This window comes from Taudactylus pleione, unplaced genomic scaffold, assembly GCF_031769625.1.
Source record: "Taudactylus pleione unplaced genomic scaffold, aTauple2 ptg000824l, whole genome shotgun sequence".
NCBI classification, from domain to species: domain Eukaryota; kingdom Metazoa; phylum Chordata; class Amphibia; order Anura; family Myobatrachidae; genus Taudactylus; species Taudactylus pleione.
Window position 1 is genome coordinate 1265229 of NW_028285226.1, and position 19129 is coordinate 1284357.

The 19129-nt window shown below is 45.3% G+C and overlaps 1 protein-coding gene across 1 annotated transcript in view; it reads left to right on the forward strand.

Annotated features, from left to right (window-relative positions):
- Positions 1-19129, forward strand: part of NRDC (nardilysin convertase) — an 86155-nt gene that overhangs the window by 40674 nt on the left and 26352 nt on the right. The window contains exons 12-23 of the mRNA XM_088458306.1: positions 2094-2214; positions 2644-2702; positions 3648-3702; positions 7191-7295; positions 7947-8070; positions 8172-8258; positions 8900-9019; positions 9382-9433; positions 10789-10939; positions 11123-11250; positions 11783-11945; positions 12305-12336. Coding sequence (XP_088314432.1) covers positions 2094-2214; positions 2644-2702; positions 3648-3702; positions 7191-7295; positions 7947-8070; positions 8172-8258; positions 8900-9019; positions 9382-9433; positions 10789-10939; positions 11123-11250; positions 11783-11945; positions 12305-12336 — 1197 coding nt within the window. The remainder of the gene's footprint in view (positions 1-2093; positions 2215-2643; positions 2703-3647; positions 3703-7190; positions 7296-7946; positions 8071-8171; positions 8259-8899; positions 9020-9381; positions 9434-10788; positions 10940-11122; positions 11251-11782; positions 11946-12304; positions 12337-19129) is intronic.

A 19129-nucleotide genomic window follows, 5' to 3' on the forward strand; every position in this document is an offset into this window, starting at 1 on the left:
ATGGTTAAGATATGGAATTGCTCCGCTCTGGTATCCAGTTCATCCTTTGGAGTGTTTTCTGGATTATGTCTCCACTTGTCCTCCCTAGGGACTCCTGGGGAGTTAGTAGTGGTTCTTTGTTCCCTCCGGGGACAGTCAATGGAACCGCTGGTTGTGATAGCCATTACATGGTCTATTGTTTAAGCTCTCTCTCTCTCTCTCTCAGGGTGTTTAAATCAACCAGGAGAGTGTCTGAATTGGGAGCGTTCTCATGTGGCTCCCTCTTCTGGAGGGCATCATGTCAGGGTGTGAGTTGCTCTCGCCCTGTGTTTCTTCTTAAAGTGGTTTTTAGGTTCCATATTATTCTGGAACTTATGGTATGGCCATTCAGTTCCCAGTCCTCTCGGCTGGTGTGGCCTCATGGACTGTGGTCCGGCCTCTTTGGCTGTATGTGATCCGTTCAAGTTCCTTATGGTAATCGGACTCCTTATTGGTGGTCTGCGGTTTCTGGTTTTAACAGGAAACGATGGCCGGCCTATAATGAAATGTTGGCTGGATGGCCTCGTATGTCTTCCTCAGGGGCCTACCCATGGGTGGGCATTTCTGTCGTTGAGGCTTGTTTTTTTCTCGGGCCGTGTAACCCTCGTGGGCGGCTCGTCGTGGCGCCTCGGCTGTTTTGCCTTACTAGGTGTCCACGTGGTCTTCTGTCCATACCTTTTTAAGGTTCTAGGCATTGGTTTCCTTTGCCTCTCAGGATGCTTCCTTTTTGGCGACGGATTCTCCTCTCAGCACAGGAGCGTCCCCACCCTTGGTTGAACTGCTTTGGGACATCCCCAAGGTCAACCCTGTGGACCCCCTATGGACCCTGAAGTAGAAAACAAGAGATATGGTAAGAACTTACCTTTGTTATCTCTGTTTCTACGAAGTCCATAGGGTCCACAGGGCGCCCGCCCTGACGCACCTGGCTTCATATGGGCTGTGTTACTGGTCACCGGTTTCCCGTCTCCTTTTCTGTGAGTATGGTTCTAGAGTGTTCCAGTTTTCTCTCTCTTTTTCTCTCCTCCTCCGGCCTTTGGCTACTTACAATCTGAGGTGCCTCTGGCTGGGGGGCGGGGTTATAGGGAGAGTGGACCCAAGTGCATCCTGGGAGCTAAAAGCTTTAACTGCGTGGTGCCCGGATTTGGTTCCCAACCTATACCCCAAGGTCAACCCTGTGGACCCTATGGACTTCGTAGAAACAGAGATAACAAAGGTAAGTTCTTACCATATCTCTTGTTTTTGTAAAAGAGGCGTACCTGATGGGAGAGGGGTGTGAGCATAGCAGCGTCATAAGGCACACATCCACTAGAAGACATCCACATGAAAATGACTGTATGATTATGACATTGTAATCGTGCAGTCGTTTGTCAGTCTGTGATGAGCCTACACTGAGCGAGCAGTCGTGCAATACAGTCTCATCAATCATCTGCAAACATGCTGAACCTGACGTTATCTTCAGGGTGACCAGCGTGTTTGCCTGGTGATAGATGTATTAACGACCAGCAGGAGTGCGTATCACTGGTCGTTTTAGACATTTTTGCAAACTATTTATGAACGATAACGATATCGTTATCGTTCAATCGCTCAATTAAATCGTCTAGTGGATGGGCACCTTTACTTGGAGAGAGACCTGTGTATTTTATGGATGAGGTAAAGGAAGCAGTGTGTAAGGAATGTTTGGTAAAACAATATATATTATAGTGAGAGGGATATAATACATGCATATGGCAGTAAGTGAAGAACTATACTGGAGAGGAGTTGTATTTCTGGAAATCATTGATGCTTAACCTGCCAACCGTCACTGTTACTCTCATTCTACCAAATTGCCACTACTGTTTCCATTATAACGGAGCATTAATGTAAAGTAAATGTGTTTGTGCTGTAGCAGGTGCACTGTCCAATTACAAAGCTATTACACTTGTTAGCCTGTTCCTTGACAATGATACTGATATTTGTTCAATTGACTGTGGAGGTTAATATGTGGTTATTTGGACTGCGTGTTGGGGGAACAATCAGCAGCTAGGTTACATGTTATCCTGCCCTCTGTGTCAGACTTGCTTGCTCTCCCCTCTCAGGTGTTGGGCGCTGGCTCTGTTTGGAGGTAACAGTGAGACTGGCTTCGAGCAGAACACCACTCACTCCGTGTTTACCATTTCCATCACATTGACCGATGCCGGATACGAAAACTTCTATGAGGTACGAACCAAGACAAACCGTGCACAAGATGCTGTTGTTACGTGGAATCTTTAGAAGTAATTGCACTGGTCTCGGCAGCCATGATCAGACATACAAATTGCACATGCCATAGGGCTGGGGCAATCCCATTGAGGCCTAGGGGGTAAATTTACTAACGTGAGAGTTTGTAGAAGTGAGTTTTAGAAGAGATGTTGCCCATAACAACCAGTCAGATTCTGCCTAACATTTAACTAGCACCTTCTAGAAGATAATAGCTAGAATCTGATTGGTTGCTAAGGGCAACATCTCTTCTAAAACTCACTTTTACAAACTCTCACTTTAGTAAATTTACCCCCTAGTGTTGCCATCATGCTTGTACCAAACATCAATGAGTGTTCCTTTTCCTGTCTAGCTCTTCAATCAGATTTTCTGTTGTCGTTTATTCTCTAGGTTACTCATATTGTCTTCCAGTATTTAAAAATGTTGCAGCAGCTGGGCCCACAAGAGAGGTAACTTTAAGCCAAATTGCAATTGTCTATCTTTGAAGTTCTCTCTTACTTAAGGCCCCCATTGCACCGTGCGAGGCAATAGGGGATCCGTTGTCCGACATATCGGGCGGTCTGCACACACGGGGCCTGATTCAAAGCTGGACGCTCTGAACGAGCATCCGCTCTGAATCAGGGCGTTTTTGTTTTTTTTTGGAGCGTCCTCGCTTATGCGAGCGTCCATGATGATGGTCGCGATGGTCAAGACCATCGCGACCATCGGGCTTTCGACGAGACCCTGCGGTAGATTTCGGGGACCGCAAGCCCTGGAGTGATTTTGGCTCTGTCAGAGCCAAAATCACTCCCACTGACATCACTAGTGATGTCAGTGGGGCCGGACCCAGACGGTAGGCGTTCCCATGGGAACGCCTCCTTTTGGCAGCCACGCCCCTGGCACGCCCACCAAAGGGGGCGTGCTGTCACTCAACATCAACAGCACGCTCCCTTTGGTGCGAGACCCGGAGCGACAGCTTGGCTGTCGCTATCTGGGTCTCGCGCATGCGCACGACGGAGCTCCCTCCGTCGTGCGCATGCGCACTAGGGCACCATCGACCCGCTTGCGCCTGACATCAGGGCCATACATTGTGCGATATAGAAGGCAAATCGCACCATTCAGTCGGATTGCCTGCTTTATTGCCCCGTGTATGGGGGTCTTTACCCCTTCTCTCTCCCCCACACTCCTGTACTAATCTCCCCATGCAGAGTAAGTTGTTTCCTAACTGAATAAATGTTATCAGTCTGTTCTGTGTACAGATCAATGCTACATGCATGTTCAAATGGATGTTCCACCTACACCTGTTCTTTCTTCAGCATGCCCCCCCCCTTAATGTTCAAAACTAATGGGATAAACTTTTATATAGTCTCTTTTAGTCTTCATGTACTGTGCTAAATCTCAACTTCTAATTCTAGGATCTTCCATGAAATTCAGAAAATCGAGGCCAATGAGTTTTACTATCAGGAGCAGGTACAGTCACTCAAGGGTATAAATGTGACTCTTTGGGCAAGTGGCGGATCTAGGCCCTGATTCAGAGCCGCTCGTAAGCGGACGCTCGTTCGTTCTGACCGATGTTCGCACATCTGCGCATGCGTACGGTTTTTAATACGCATGCGCGAACCAGTCTGTGCGGCCGAAAATCGTTTGATTGCTATATAGCGAATGCCAGCTATTTTGAGTGACAGAAGGAGGCGTATGTGGGTGGTAACGGGAAGGTGCTTGAAAACGGGGGTGTGGAATTAGATCGTAGACGTGCTTAAAGGTCAAAACGGGCGTTTTAAGGGAGTGCATAATTAATACAGCAGCGTCAATGACCACGTCTCTTGGTTTTTTTTAACTCAGAACTGCTCGCAAAATAGCGGTTGAAAAAACCTGCCACAAGAATAGCGAGCAGTTCATACGCTGTTCGATGTACTCGATTAATCTAATAAATAGCGGACATGACGTATGGTGCGAGCGGCAAGGGGGCGTATTTTTCAAAATTACAACCGCAAGTTTTGCTCGCTCGTTCAGACTTAGAGGCGTGAACAGACTGCAATTAGCGAACGGTTCATTTGAATAGCCACCCCTTGTTTTAGAACGAACGACCGCAAATAGCGAGCGGCTCTGAATCAGGGCCCTAGACTTTACTTTTAGGGGGGGCGGTTTAAGAATAATACTAACTCCCCCCACCACCCCCCAGAATAATAATATGGTCCACCTCATTCTTAATAAAAGTCCGGAAGGACTATAATGCTGAACTTGCCCACTACCGCTTTGTGTTTTCTCAAAATAACCCAAGGGTGCCATCTGATCACATGCTATGTATAGTGTGTGTGTGTGTGTGTATATATATATATATATATATATATATATATATATATATATACACACACATGCTATATATAGTGTACATATGTATGTAAATATTTCTGCGCTACACACCATTTACAGTCTGCAGTGTGACATATATATATATATATATATATATATATTAAACTGCAGACTGTTTATAGTGTGTAGTGTAGTAATATTTACACATATATATATATATATATATATATATATATATATTAACCTGGAACAAACATTAAAAACTTTCTCAAAGTGGCACTCGCACATTGACACTGAGGACATCCCATCCCCTGCAGCAGCAACCAGTGCATATCACCGATATCGACTGCGGGAAGTCTGTGCTCCGGAGAACAGCGCTGCCCATCAAACTTGATGCCGGTCACGGTGAAGTGGCGGCCCCTGACTGCACGAGCCATCCCTACAGCAGCGGTCCGGCCCACAAAAGGAGGAGCAGCTCATGATTATAGGCGGGGCCCTGGACGGAGACAAGACTGTCTCTGAAAAAAAATTAGGTTCATCAGGGGAGTTTCTGGGTACTCAAAAACCCCCTCTGCGTGCGCTAGTGATCTTCTCCTGTCACACCATCTCCCCCTGGCACTCCATCTCCCCCTGATACAGCTCTCATCCTGAGACACCATCTCCCCCCTCTACAACTCTCCCCCTGGCACACCATCTCCCCCTGATACATCTCTCATCCTGAGACACCATCTCCCCCCTCTACAACTCTCCCTGGCACACCATCTCCCCGTGGCACAGATCTTACCCTTGCACACCATTCCCCCTGACACAGCTCTCATCCTGACACCATCTCCCCCTCTACAACTCTCCCCCTGGCACACCATCTCCCCCTTGCACACCATTCCCCCTGACACAGCTCTCCCCAGGGCCCTCCTCACACAGTTTATCCCCCACTCATGCAGCTCAACTTACCTCTGTTGCGCTCCTCATGCCGTCTAACTGTTCCTGCACCACTCCCTGCTGCCTGTCACTGATACCGGTGTCCGCGTGGGTCTGTACTCTAACTCCTCTCCATTGTCCTCTTCGAGCGGCAGCCAGCAGGAGAGTCAGACGCACGATGACGTCACCGCGCCGTCTCATTCTTCAGTCCCGGCACAATGAGAGGGGTCTTGAGGGAGACTGGCTCAGTCACTGCCTAGCGCCGCCCGCCAGCCAGCCGCACCTATTCTAATTGATATTGAACTGCATGCACGGCGGCGGGTGGCAGGCACAGCGGGGCGGAAGGTCTCTATCTCTCAGGCAGCAACAGCACTGCGTGTACAGAGTGCTGTGGCCGGGAATCAGGGATTTGTGTACGGGGGGCGATCGCCCTGATCGCCCCCCCTGGATCCGCCACTGCTTTGGGGTATATTTACTAAGGTTTATAGAGGTGGAGTTGTTGCCCATAGCAAACAATCAGATTTTACTTCTAACATTTATCTAGCACCTTCTAGAAGATAATAGTTAGAATCTAATTGGTTACTTACCGTTGCAAAACAACCAAGTCTTGTTGCTATGGCAACCAACCATTGCTATGCAATTTAAGCTGGTTGCTATGCAATTTAAACTGGTTGCCATGGCAACTGACTGTTGCTAAGCAACCAATTCTTGTTGCTATGGCAGCCGACTTGCTATGCAATTTAAGCTGGTTGCCAAGCAATTTAAGTTGGTTACCATGTCAAGAGACCGTTGTTAGGCAACCAAGGCTTGTTGCCACCGCTGACACTGCAAATACACCCCCAGCCGCACACAGAATATAGGCATGCCACATGTTCTTTTAATCAGCAGAAGCTGCTTGTGCGTCTTATTCGCATGTTACCATGAAATGCGTCGTATTCTTACCATCAATTGCGAATAAGACGCATTTGATGGTAAGAAGTTGCACGAAAAGACGCTCAGCGTTAGTCGCACAGCACTCATGCGTTATGCTTCATGCAACTTGTGCATGGAGGTAAGATGTATGTGGACATATCCGTATACAGTAAGGAGTGTGTACTATGTAATAATGGTATACAGTAAGGTGTTTGTGCCGTATAATACTATCTATGTATAATACAAAAGCTTTCCTAATGAACACTAGAGTGATTACATCACAGCTTTTTAATTCTTACCAGTAACATCAGAACTCTCTATATTTATCTAATGCATACTTCCAATTAAACTGTTTATGTTGGATTCCAGTTCCTCTATTTATGTTGACAAATGTCCCTGAACTTAAAATTGGTGAAAAGACACTAAAGGTGCATACGCACGAGACGATATCTTTGAACGATGTGAACAATAACGATATCGTTCAACGATATATCATTCATATTGTTCCATGTATATGCAATGAATGACCAACGTTGCGCGCTCCCGCTGGACGATAACAATATCGTTCATGCATGCAGGCCAACCTGGACGATATCGTTAATTTTCCATATGGGAGAACGATCATTGGTCGTTGATGATATCTTTGGTGTGTGGATGAACAATATCGTTCATCCAGCACACCGGGAATTTCAAGGGAGATCGTTCAACGATATCGTGCTCTGAACAGATTGTCCCATGTGTACCCAGCATAACAATAAATCTTACAACACTTAACTCTGTAGGGTGTTAATATATATGTATTTATTTTTTATTAGACTGAGCCTATTGAGTATGTTGAGAACATCTGTGAGAACATGCAGCTATTTCCCAAAGAAGATTTTCTAACTGGCGACCAGCTTCTCTTTGAGTACAGTCCTGATGTGAGTGCTGCTTTATTTATGTGTGATACAGGAGTCAGCAGAGCGGCTGAAGTAATGGCATTTTTGCTACAGTTAGCTGATATTCAGCACCTGGCTGATTTATTCATTTAGATCCCGGTAGTAGCATCCTTATGTTTCCACTTGATTTTTAGATAATGATCGTCGCTCATTCTGTTTCAGGTGTGAGCAAAAATGAGCAGTATTATCATTTACTGTAACATGCGTAAAAACAGAATTGCAGTAGCTTCCCCCAAAAAATCTTCTCTATCATGTAGACAGACTGAACAACATTCTATCTGTGCATTGATATTGTTGAGAATTTTGCTTAAGCCCACTAAGGGGCAGGTTCAATTAAGCGTGGAATTGCCGCGCTTTAACGGGCAGAGGACGATTCTGCTCACAGCCTGTGGAGGTGCAACCAGGATCGGCCTAAAATCGGCCTACCATCGGCAGCTCGCAGATAATTGATTCCGACCCTAAATGGTTGTTTCAGCTGCCTAACCCGGTGGTGCACTTAAACATGACAAAGGAAATATAAATGTGTTGCAAGTTTTCAAAAGAAAACCATCAGCTCATAATTCGAATTTTCTTACAATAAACACACGTGGATGCGTAAACGGCGTCTAGCTCACCACTTTCTTGTGTGCTTAGATAATTGCAGACGCTCTACGAGCCCTAACTCCTCAGAAAGCAAATCTGCTGCTTCTCTCTCCAGCCAATGAGGGCAAGTGTGAGCTGACGGAGAAGTGGTTCGGTACTCAGTATAACATCGAAGGTAACTCCTATAGAAGACTTGGTGAGACCCAGAATAATGACACTTCTCATTTTTACATCCGCTAATTGCATTCATTATTTGTATGTTGTTCTTGTTCACAGAGATCGATACAAAATGGAAAGCAATGTGGGTCACAGACTTTCCTTTAAACCCTGACCTCCATCTCCCTGCAGAGAACAGGTTCATTGGTGAGCATTGCAGAGACTGTGCATTATGGCCCTGATTCAGACCCACTCGCGAGCGGCTGTCCGCTCGCAAGTGGGTCGATGGTCTGCACTGCGCATGCGCACGACGGAGGGAACTCCGTCGTGCGCATGCGCGAGACGCGACGAGCGAAGGACTTTCCTTCGCTTGTAGTGTCTGATCAAAGGGAGCGTGCTGTCGATGTTGATTGACAGCACGCCCCCCTTGGTGGGCGTGCCGGGGGCATGCCTCCCAGACGGAGGCGTTCCCAAGGGAACGCCTACCGTCAGAAGCCGGCCCCACTGACATCACTAGTGATGCCAGTGGGAGTGATTTTGGCTCTGCTAGAGCCAAAATCACTCCGGGCCTTGCGGTTGAGAAACTCAACTGCAGGCTTCGGCTCGCAGTGGCGATGGTCGCGATGGTCAAGACCATCGCGACCATCATCCTGCACGCTCGTATATGCTGTGGGTGGGTATATGCTGTGGGTGGACGCTCCATATTTATGGGGAGGACGCTCCATATTTATGGAGGTGGGCCCTGCTTCAGAGCGAGCGCTCTGGTCAGAGCGTCCGGCTCTGAATCAGGGCCTATGTCTGTACCTTGTTCCCTTGTAGGATTTACAGTTCTCTGATTTCTTATACAGCCACTGACTTTAATATGAAGAGCTCAGACTGTCCAGACACAGAATATCCTGTAAAGATAGGAGACATGGAGCAGGGCTGCCTTTGGTACAAGAAAGACAACAAGTTCAAGATTCCCAAAGGTAATATTGTGCATAGGTCTGGTGTGTCCTGCTGCTATGCATTGGTGCTTGACGGAGGGTGATAGAAGCAGTAGTTCAGTAATGGAAGTGTCCGATACGGGACTTCTGCGTCCAGCATATAACTGCTCTAGGAATCGGGTAATTTCCTTGCCTTACATATTGTTAAAGCTGAGTTTCTATCATGATATAGCATTCATATAGAGTCTCTGTGTGACAGGAACCATTCACACACCTGCAATAAGCAGACATATGGAGAGTATAAACTCATGATTCATAAGGACATTTCTTGGAGTGAGAGCAGAAATAACCTAACACCATAAAAGCTATAAAACTGCTGCTTCATACTTTTTGTTTCTTTCCAGCTTACATTCGTTTTCACCTGATCTCCCCATTAATCCAGCAATCACCTGAAAAGTAAGTGACGCGGTATTAGGGAGAAAGGGATATTGGCGACCTTGGTGGAGAGGTCAACGTCTTCTATTATTTGCTTTAACCATTTCAGTACCACCGGCAATTTCAGTGATGCTGGCTCACGCATTGGTTGAACTTGAGCGCACCAGGCATCTGGCTCACATTTTGGAATTTTATGTCAACCTGGAGACCCTTTTAGATTCCCAAACACATGGGGGCGGTGTTCTCCTCGAGATTACAGGACCCCTTATCTGACAAAAATCCTCCAATTTATGTAATTTTTGGGGCTGCTTGTGGGAAAAGCACGTTGAGTCTAGTAGGGGCAGTGTCACATGGGCACTGCGAACACCTGCACTCTGCAACCAGGGTGTGAGAAGAGGGCACTCTCCCCACCCCCCGTTGCGCAGAGCGGTGGTGAAGCTCTGGAGACACTATATGGGATATCTGAGATTCAGCGTTCAAATGTGAGAGGGTTGGGATGTTCCCTATCTGACCTGTCACCACACTCATGCATTCGAACATTGGCTCTAAAGTCCAGTCCTCAAGTACCCCTAGCAGGTCATGTTTTCAGAATTTCTATCCGTGGAAATAGGTAGGAAAAGCAAAATTGATTAACTCACCTGTGCATGATTAAAGTAATACAGAATAAGTGACCTGTTGAGGATTCTTTAGGATTGGAGTTGAGAACCACTACACTAAAATACAAAGCACCCAACAGACACCACCAACTAATACCATAATACTCTAAATTTTAGAGCACGAAAACAATATAAATGCTTTAACACACAGGTTCTCAAACTCTGTCCTGAGGACCCCAAACAGTGCATGTTTTTCAGGTCTCCTCACAGAACCACAAGTGAAATAATTAGTTCCACCAGTGTAACTTTTAAAATGTGTCAGTGAGTAATGAATACACCTGTGCACCTGCTGGGTGACCTGGAAAACGTGACCTGTGTGGGGTCCTGAGGACCGAGTTTGAGAACCACTGTTCTAACATATATGTTTGGATGTCAAATGGTTGAGCGCTTGTCCAAGAAAAAAGATTAATGCAATTACAAAAATAATTTTTAGCTATGTCTAAGGGAATTGTGCTAAAATGAAGACTTGCCCAGCTTAATACATATTTTTGTTATATTCGTATAATCTGTATATTATTATTATTATTACTATTATTATTTTGGGTCTCACGTTGCCAAGTTTTATCCTGGAACCTGAATCTATTTTTTGCTTTTCTCTAAAATAATGAATTTAGGTATTTTATCTTGGATGAAACCCTGTCATTACCAAACCAGACTTGGTGCTATAATACTTACAAAGTGTGTTCCTATTGGCTGGTAATTGTGTCTTGTATGTTCCAGCTTGGTTCTATTTGACCTATTTGTCAATATCCTGGCTCACACCCTGGCTGAGCCGGCCTACGAAGCAGATGTCGCCCAGCTGGAATATAAGTTGGTGGCTGGAGAACATGGCCTAGTCATCAAGCTGAAGGGATTCAACCACAAACTGCCTGTAAGTGTGGTCTCCCTGGATCTTCTCCTGGTTCCAGTAGCAGAGGGCAAACCTTGGTCATAAGTTCCTGTGCCGTCACAGGGTGGAGAAAGTCTGTGTTATCTGAGAACCCTAGTTTCCTGTTATGTGATACATTTTATGCCTATATATTGTAAAATTACATTGTGTCATCTCTGGTTATAGCTTCTCTTTGAACTGGTCATTGACCACCTGGCTGACTTCACGGCTTCTCCTGACGTGTTCAACATGATCACAGAGCAGCTCAAAAAGACCTACTTCAATCTTCTCATCAAACACGACAAGCTGGGCAAGTGAGTGCGTGGCTGCTTCTGTGTGTGATCTCTATTGTACAAGTGCTGGATTCCATATACTATTATTTTAACACACAGGTTCCCTGGCCTGTTGATTTGAAATATTCTGTAGTAGAATTCAGTACAGGTAGAGTGGGTTACCATACGTTTATTCCCCTGATCTACTCTCTCTCTCAGGAATCCTGCAAATTGAAATGTATATTGTGCAGACACAGTTTGTTGTGTATAGCTGCTGCAGAACCTCGGTGCTAGTGACTGTGGCTGGTTTCTTCTAACCACTTACTTTTGATTAGAACTGCAACATAGCAGGCAGAGCATTGACCCAGTACTCTGGGTTCAGCAAAAGACAGCTAAGGGAAGGATTAGAGTGCTATTGCTATATGCAGTTTACAGGAATTCAGCTTATTGCAGCAATAGAGCAGGTTCTTTATGAATAGTAGTCTTTATTCTTCAAGCTGTTATTCCTATAGTTTCCTAAAGACAATTAAATCTAGTCCATATTGTGTGTCCTGACGTCTTCTGTCTTCTCCAGGGACGTGCGACTCCTGGTCCTGGAATGTAAACGTTGGTCCATGTTAGAAAAATACCTGACCATCCTGAAGGGTTTACACTTGGAGCAGCTACTCGCCTTCTTTGACCAGTTTAAATCTCAGCTGTATGTAGAGGGATTGGTCCAGGGCAATTTCACCAGCAAGGTGAGTGTGCGGCTGCTGCTGCTAATGGGTTGTTAAAGATATTCCGAGCCTTGATGTTCTACATAATATCGGTTTACTATAAGCAACGGGTATTCATGGGTTAGGGTGCCAGACACAAAGTTTGCAAGTGTTTCTATTTCACATGTTGGTGGCTGTGGGGCAAACTGTCACTGTTACCATGCCAGCGTCACCTGGATTGTTTTCATTCTCCCCTTATAAACGACGTATTTATTTGGATGGAGAATTGGTCAAGGTCATGGCAAATATCTGATTAGGTATAGGCCTGTTATTAATGTATCTGCACAAGTATCACTATTGTTGCAACTTTGGTGTAACCTATTTTTCTTTTTTCTTCCTAGGAGTCAGCAGAGTTCCTGAACTATGTTGTAAGGTGAGAGGCTATATACATAAATATTATACTGTAGGGCCGGAACCTCATTCACACATAGGGAGATTAGTCCGCAGAAGGTGGTAGGTGGTCATATCCTGCATTTATTTCCATATTTAAGAATGTGTGTGCATGTAAGGATACACATATTAGTTTTCTCTGGCAGGATATGATGCTAAGGATACACATATTAGTTTTCTTTGGCAGGATATGATGCTAAGGATACACATATTAGTTTTCTTTGGCAGGATATGGTGCTAAGGATACACATATTAGTTTCTTTGGCAGGATATGGTGCTAAGGACACATATTAGTTTCTTTGGCAGGATATGGTGCTAAGGACACATATTAGTTTTCTTTGGCAGGATATGGTGCTATATATACACATATTAGTTTTCTTTGGCAGGATATAATGCTAAGGAAACACATATTAGTTTCTTTGGCAGGATATGATGCTAAGGACACATATTAGTTTCTTTGGCAGGATATGATGCTAAGGACACATATTAGTTTCTTTGTCAGGATATGGTGCTATATATACACATATTAGTTTCATTGGCAGGATATGATGCTAAGGATACACATATTAGTTTTCTTTGGCAGGATATGATGCTAAGGACACATATTAGTTTTCTTTGGCAGGATATGGTGCTATATATACACATATTAGTTTTCTTTGGTAGGATATGATGCTATATATACACATATTAGTTTTCTTTGGTAGGATATGATGCTATATATACACATTAGTTTTCTTTGGCAGGATATGGTGCTAAGGACACACATTATTAGTTTTCTTTGGTAGGATATGGTGCTAAGGACACACATATTAGTGTTCTTTGGCAGGATATAATGCTAAGGACACACATATTAGTTTCTTTGGCAGGATATGATGCTATAGATACACATATTAGTTTCTTTGGCAGGATATGATGCTATAGATACACATATTAGTTTTCTTTGGCAGGATATGATGCTATATATACACATATTAGTTTTCTTTGGCAGGATATGATGCTAAGGACACACATTAGTTTCTTTGGCAGGATATGGTGCTAAGGACGCACATATTAGTTTCTTTGGCAGGATATGATGCTATATATACACATATTAGTTTTCTTTGGCAGGATATGGTGCTAAGGACACACATATTAGTTTCTTTGGCAGGATATGATGCTATATATACACATATTAGTTTCTTTGGCAGGATATGGTGCTAAGGATACACATATTAGTTTTCTTTGGCAGGATATGGTGCTAAGGATACACATATTAGTTTTCTTTGGCAGGATATGATGCTATAGATACACATATTAGTTTTCTTTGGCAGGATATGATGCTATATATACACATATTAGTTTTCTTTGGCAGGATATGGTGCTAAGGACACACATATTAGTTTTCTTTGGCAGGATATGATGCTAAGGACACACATATTAGTTTCTTTGGCAGGATATGATGCTATATATACACATATTAGTTTTCTTTGGCAGGATATGATGCTAAGGACACACATATTAGTTTCTTTGGCAGGATATGGTGCTAAGGACGCATATATTAGTTTCTTTGGCAGGATATGGTGCTAAGGACGCATATATTAGTTTCTTTGGCAGGATATGATGTTATATATACACCTATTAGTTTTCTTTGGCAGGATATGATGCTAAGGACACATATTAGTTTCTTTGGCAGGATATGATGCTAAGGACACATATTAGTTTCTTTGGCAGGATATGATGCTATATATACACATATTAGTTTCTTTGGCAGGATATGATGCTAAGGACACATATTAGTTTCTTTGGCAGGATATGATGCTAAGGACACACATATTAGTTTTCTTTGTCAGGATATGATGCTAAGGACACACATATTAGTTTTCTTTGGCAGGATATGGTGCTATAGATACACATATTAGTTTTCTTTGGCAGGATATGGTGCTAAGGACGCACATATTAGTTTCTTTGGCAGGATATGGTGCTAAGGACACACGTTCGTTTTCTTTGGCAGGATATGATGCTATATATACACATATTAGTTTTGTTTGGCAGGATATGGTGCTAAGGATGCATATATTAGTTTCTTTGGCAGGATATGATGTTATATATACACATATTAGTTTTCTTTGTCAGGATATGGTGCTATAGATACACATATTAGTTTCTTTGGCAGGATATGATGCTAAGGATACACATATTAGTTTTCTTTGGCAGGATATGATGCTATATATACACATATTAGTTTTCTTTGGTAGGATATGATGCTATATATACACATATTAGTTTTCTTTGGTAGGATATGATGCTATATATACACATATTAGTTTTCTTTGGTAGGATATGATGCTTTCTCCTTCATCCACTAGGGGACACTGGAGTTCAAGACAGTGGGGTATAGACGGTGGTAGAGTAGAGCCTGGCACTTTAAATAATTTAGAAGTGTGACTGGCTCCTCCCCCTCTATGCCCCATCAGCCCCAGTTTTTAGAATGTGCCCGAGAGAGCCGGTCGCACATCAGGCTGTCTCCAGCCTTTCTCATATAATTATATTTTAAGCTTTTATACAAGCACTGAGGACAGGCAGGCTGCTTACTGTGGCAGTCTGCCTGCTACGTGGGAGCCGCCGGGAGGGCACCACACGGCTACTGCAGTCTGTGTCCGGTGACCCTGAGGGGGGACTTTAAACAGAGTCATCGGACTCCATGAGGACCCGCCACAACTGAAACCGGTTCGTGTCCGGGTTTCCTCATTTGCCCCCCAGCCCAGCAACCCGGCCGCAGCAGTCCGTAAGTATATCCCACTACTCCTGACTAGCTGGAGTGGTGGGCCAAAACGCTGGGCTCAGGGACAGCGCACACTGCATGGCTGTCACACACTGCTCCTTCCCCCTGCCAGTGAAAGTGGTAGTGTCGGAGCTGCTGACTGACTTATTCCTAGCCATCCCCCTCCTATTAACGAGGGGATGGAGTCGGGGCAGCGCGGTCTGCCGGTCCGTTAGCGCTGCTGCGCTGACATACTCTGCATTAGTCCCCCCGGGAAGGGACCTCAGAGGTACCTGGGAGGGCATCCTGCCGCGTCTAGAGCGGGCAGCAGCAGCCCCCCCATTATTAAAATGGCGGCCGCACTCGGGGCAAAGCCACGCCCCCCTTCGCGGCCCTAATTGCGGGCGCACAACAGCCCAACCAGCGGGGCAGCCAGGTGTGAGTAAGACAGACGCCGCACCGCTGCTCACTAAATAGTGCAGCACAGGCGAGGTCCTGCCATCTGGTGTAATGGCCGGCTTCAGGAGGCCAGACGCGTCCCTCTACAGAGGCAGTTGCAGCGCTGACAAGCAGCGCGATCCTTGGTAAGGAGTACCCACGTAAAGAGGCTTCCCTTATTGAGCGGCCCAGCCTTATAAATGTATCTGCTGGTCCCGCACCCCGTTCTGAAGGGTCGGGAGGAAGGTTGTCTTCCCTACATTACGCCCAGCCCACTCTTTCCTAGTAAGTGGGCAGAGGCGAGCCTTACAGTGCACGCGCGCGCGCACACACTGATAGCCGGGATTTTAGGGAAGGGCGCGTCATGCATAATAGCCGCGCCATCTGTACCACTGCCTGCCGCTGGTTAAAGGTGCAGTGCAGACCAGCGCCTGAAGAGCGCGGCTGCCTCCTAACTCCTGCAACAGGGTTAATTAGCGTGGGTATCCTACGCGACTCCCTCCTTCTCCCACGCTGGGAGTGCTGCTAGCACAAAAGTAGAGATAGGAGTATAGGGCTGGCTACAAATAAGTATCAGCGCAGGGCTCGGATCTCTCCACGGCTCTTGCTGTGTGGAGTTTGTATGTTCTCCCGGTGCAGGCAGCACTGTCTTTGCTTAGGCTGGTTTTAAAAAATTAGCAACGCTCCTCATCTAGATCTCAGGAGGAGATGCCGCGGATGCCGCGTCCCGCAGCTCCTGGCTGGGCTGAGCTGCTTCCCTGTTAGCTATAACATAGGGCTAATAGCCTTACGTTATACCAGCACAATGCGGCTCCCCGATGCAGTGCTGTATGACCATCACACTCCTGTCACAGCAGGACAGCATCACCGCTTTATACTATTAAGGGGGCTAGCAGCGCTGTGCTAACTGGAGTGTAGCAGTTTGCACACGTACAGCGCGGTATTCATGTACAAACAGCGCCCCCTGTTTCCCTTTTAAGGACTGTAGTTACTACTGCACACAAGCATGATAGCTCAGTGCACTACCTGCAGCAGGGAGTGCTTTAGCGTGGGTCTCTTACGCCTACCACACTGGGAGTGCTTCAGCGCAAAGGGTAGGGGAGGCCCTGTCCTTGTATGACAGGAGTTTAGTGCTAGCTACAGTGCATAGCTGGTTGCTAGCTGTATGGGAACTAGCCCAATTCCCTTTTGCACCATAACACCACGTTAGGCGGTTCTGAAAGAGGCCAGTTCAGTCGATGCATCACAGCTAGAAGCGAGGGGTTGACGAGACAGTCCCGCCAATGCAGCGCCGCTTGGCAGGCTTCCCTTCGTTCTATAACAAAGGGCGCCTAGCTTAATCTAATGGCTTGGTATCTTAGCTTGTGAAGTATCATAGCCTCATGGTGTACTAGCTCTACTGTTCTGGTGCTGCTGCCAGAACTTATGGTTATAGCATACCCTTCACCCAGGGTTAGCACATTTTGGCGTCCCATCCCCAGGCTTATGCCTCACATGGGCTCGCCTTAAAGAGGGGCAGTATCTTCCCATGCATATATGTGGCAGCACATATACTACATTACTACATATACTACATTATAGGCTGGTCTTAAAACCTTTCTCCAGTTTTCTGTGCTTACCTTAGAAGGTATGCATATGTGCATCTATTTATTTCTCATGTGTTCCCTTCGGCAGCACATACAGGAAGAGGTTAGTAACGTGGCATTGCTGCCTCACAGCACTGAGGTGGTCTTTTTGATTCCCACTTCGAAAAATGGGTTAATCTGGCGCTAAAATGGCTCACCTGCTAAGGCGAGTACACCTGTAACAGAAGGGTCCCAGGATTGAAACCAGTCTGGGACAGCACGCAACTAACATACCCTGCCCCTGCGCAGTAGCAGAGTGACGGCCACACGCGGTACATGAGCAGTCCCCCTGTGTGGGGGTAAGCCACGTGTATGCTATGTATATGTGTGTGTGTATATATATATGTAATATGTATATTGTATTTTATACTAGCCCTGCAGTAGAACATATACATGCTGGAGTGAATTTTGTCCTTGGGCTCAGTTCCTTCCATGGCTTTAATTTTTGCTCATGTTCTAATTTTACAATATTATTGTCACCTACTAAATTTGTATGTAGGTATGCATATGCATATGTGGATATCGCTTCTTATCCTTACCATAAGAGCAGGGGTAGGATCTGTTGTTATCAGTTTTATGTCTGATACCTAGCATATTGATAGAAGGCTGCGATTGGAGGCTGGACTCCTGATGCGGTAGATGGTACAATAACTCCGCTTAACACGATCTCTCCCGGGGGATTGGGTTGTGTGTATATACATGTATATGTGTAGGAGGCCTATACTTCTACAAGCATTAGGTTACCTATAATACCACGCATGGGAAGCCGCCAGGGATTACCAGAAGCTGTAGGCTATATCCATACATATTATATGGTGGCTCTATAATCTAAAGTCATGTGCTGCAGCTTACATAGTGATAGTCACAATTCCCTAAGGCATTGCTTCTAGTATGGACCCTAGCCATGTCACATGTATATAAGGATATATACTTATATAGCTCGGTTCATGTTAGTCTATATCTATGGCGCCCCGTTTCGGGGGACCTATTATCATTACAGTGATGCACTTGGTAGCAAACTGGTAAGACGCCCATTCCTTGTATGTATATTTCCTAATAATTGGGAAACAAAAACCTGTTTTCTGTTTAACCCTACTGGGGTTATCACTACTGCTATCTCCCTTCTTTGCTTGGGATAACTAACGAGTTCTATGTCTAAGTACAGGTACCCTTCTCAGTATCGATTCCGATACTCCATATTATTGTCGTATATCTCAATAGAATGAGTCTAAAGGGCCCTTAGGTACAATTCATATCTTGAAGGCCTAGGGCCACCTACCGATTTAGGCAGGGACAGACCTGGGTTATATTAGATTGGTGGGCATAATACACATTGTAAATATTTATGTAAGGATACTTAAACTAGCAGACCGTTTTTGGGGTATAAGTATAATCTTCAGATACGTCTCTAATGGAACAGGCTCAGGTATAGAGTCCTGTTTTACGACCTTCTTGTCTCCACTAACATTCTGCTAGTTTCCACAGTATTTTCTACTGCACATCTCCAGACTGAAGTACGTGCTGTAGGGCATTGGTCTTAGCCCACTGAAGCTACTCTCTATTCCTAATGTGGCGGGTTGCTTTGCGATACAACAGGTCAGTGACATTCTACATTTCGGGCCAGAGGGCTTCTGGTCGCTCACAGGTGAGAGCTTACCCACTAATGCCTCGGTAGAGGCTCCTATTTCATGTAAACTGACATACATAGAGTTCTTCTCCCTTACTGCCTCCTAGCAGCCATCCGCTCTTTTAATCAGTTGGCTCTACACTTTAGAATTTTCCTGGAGTGTGGGTGCATAGTTACAACATTGAGAACCAATTCTACTAGAATCTGTTGGCGTTATGGACCAAAGCACATCTCTGGGCTACTGCACATCTTTACATAGAAGTGTGACAGTCACTATGTTCCACTCAGGGGGCCTGGTGGGTTTCCTGTTCAGTAGCTGTTGATATTTTTATCATACTGACAGGTA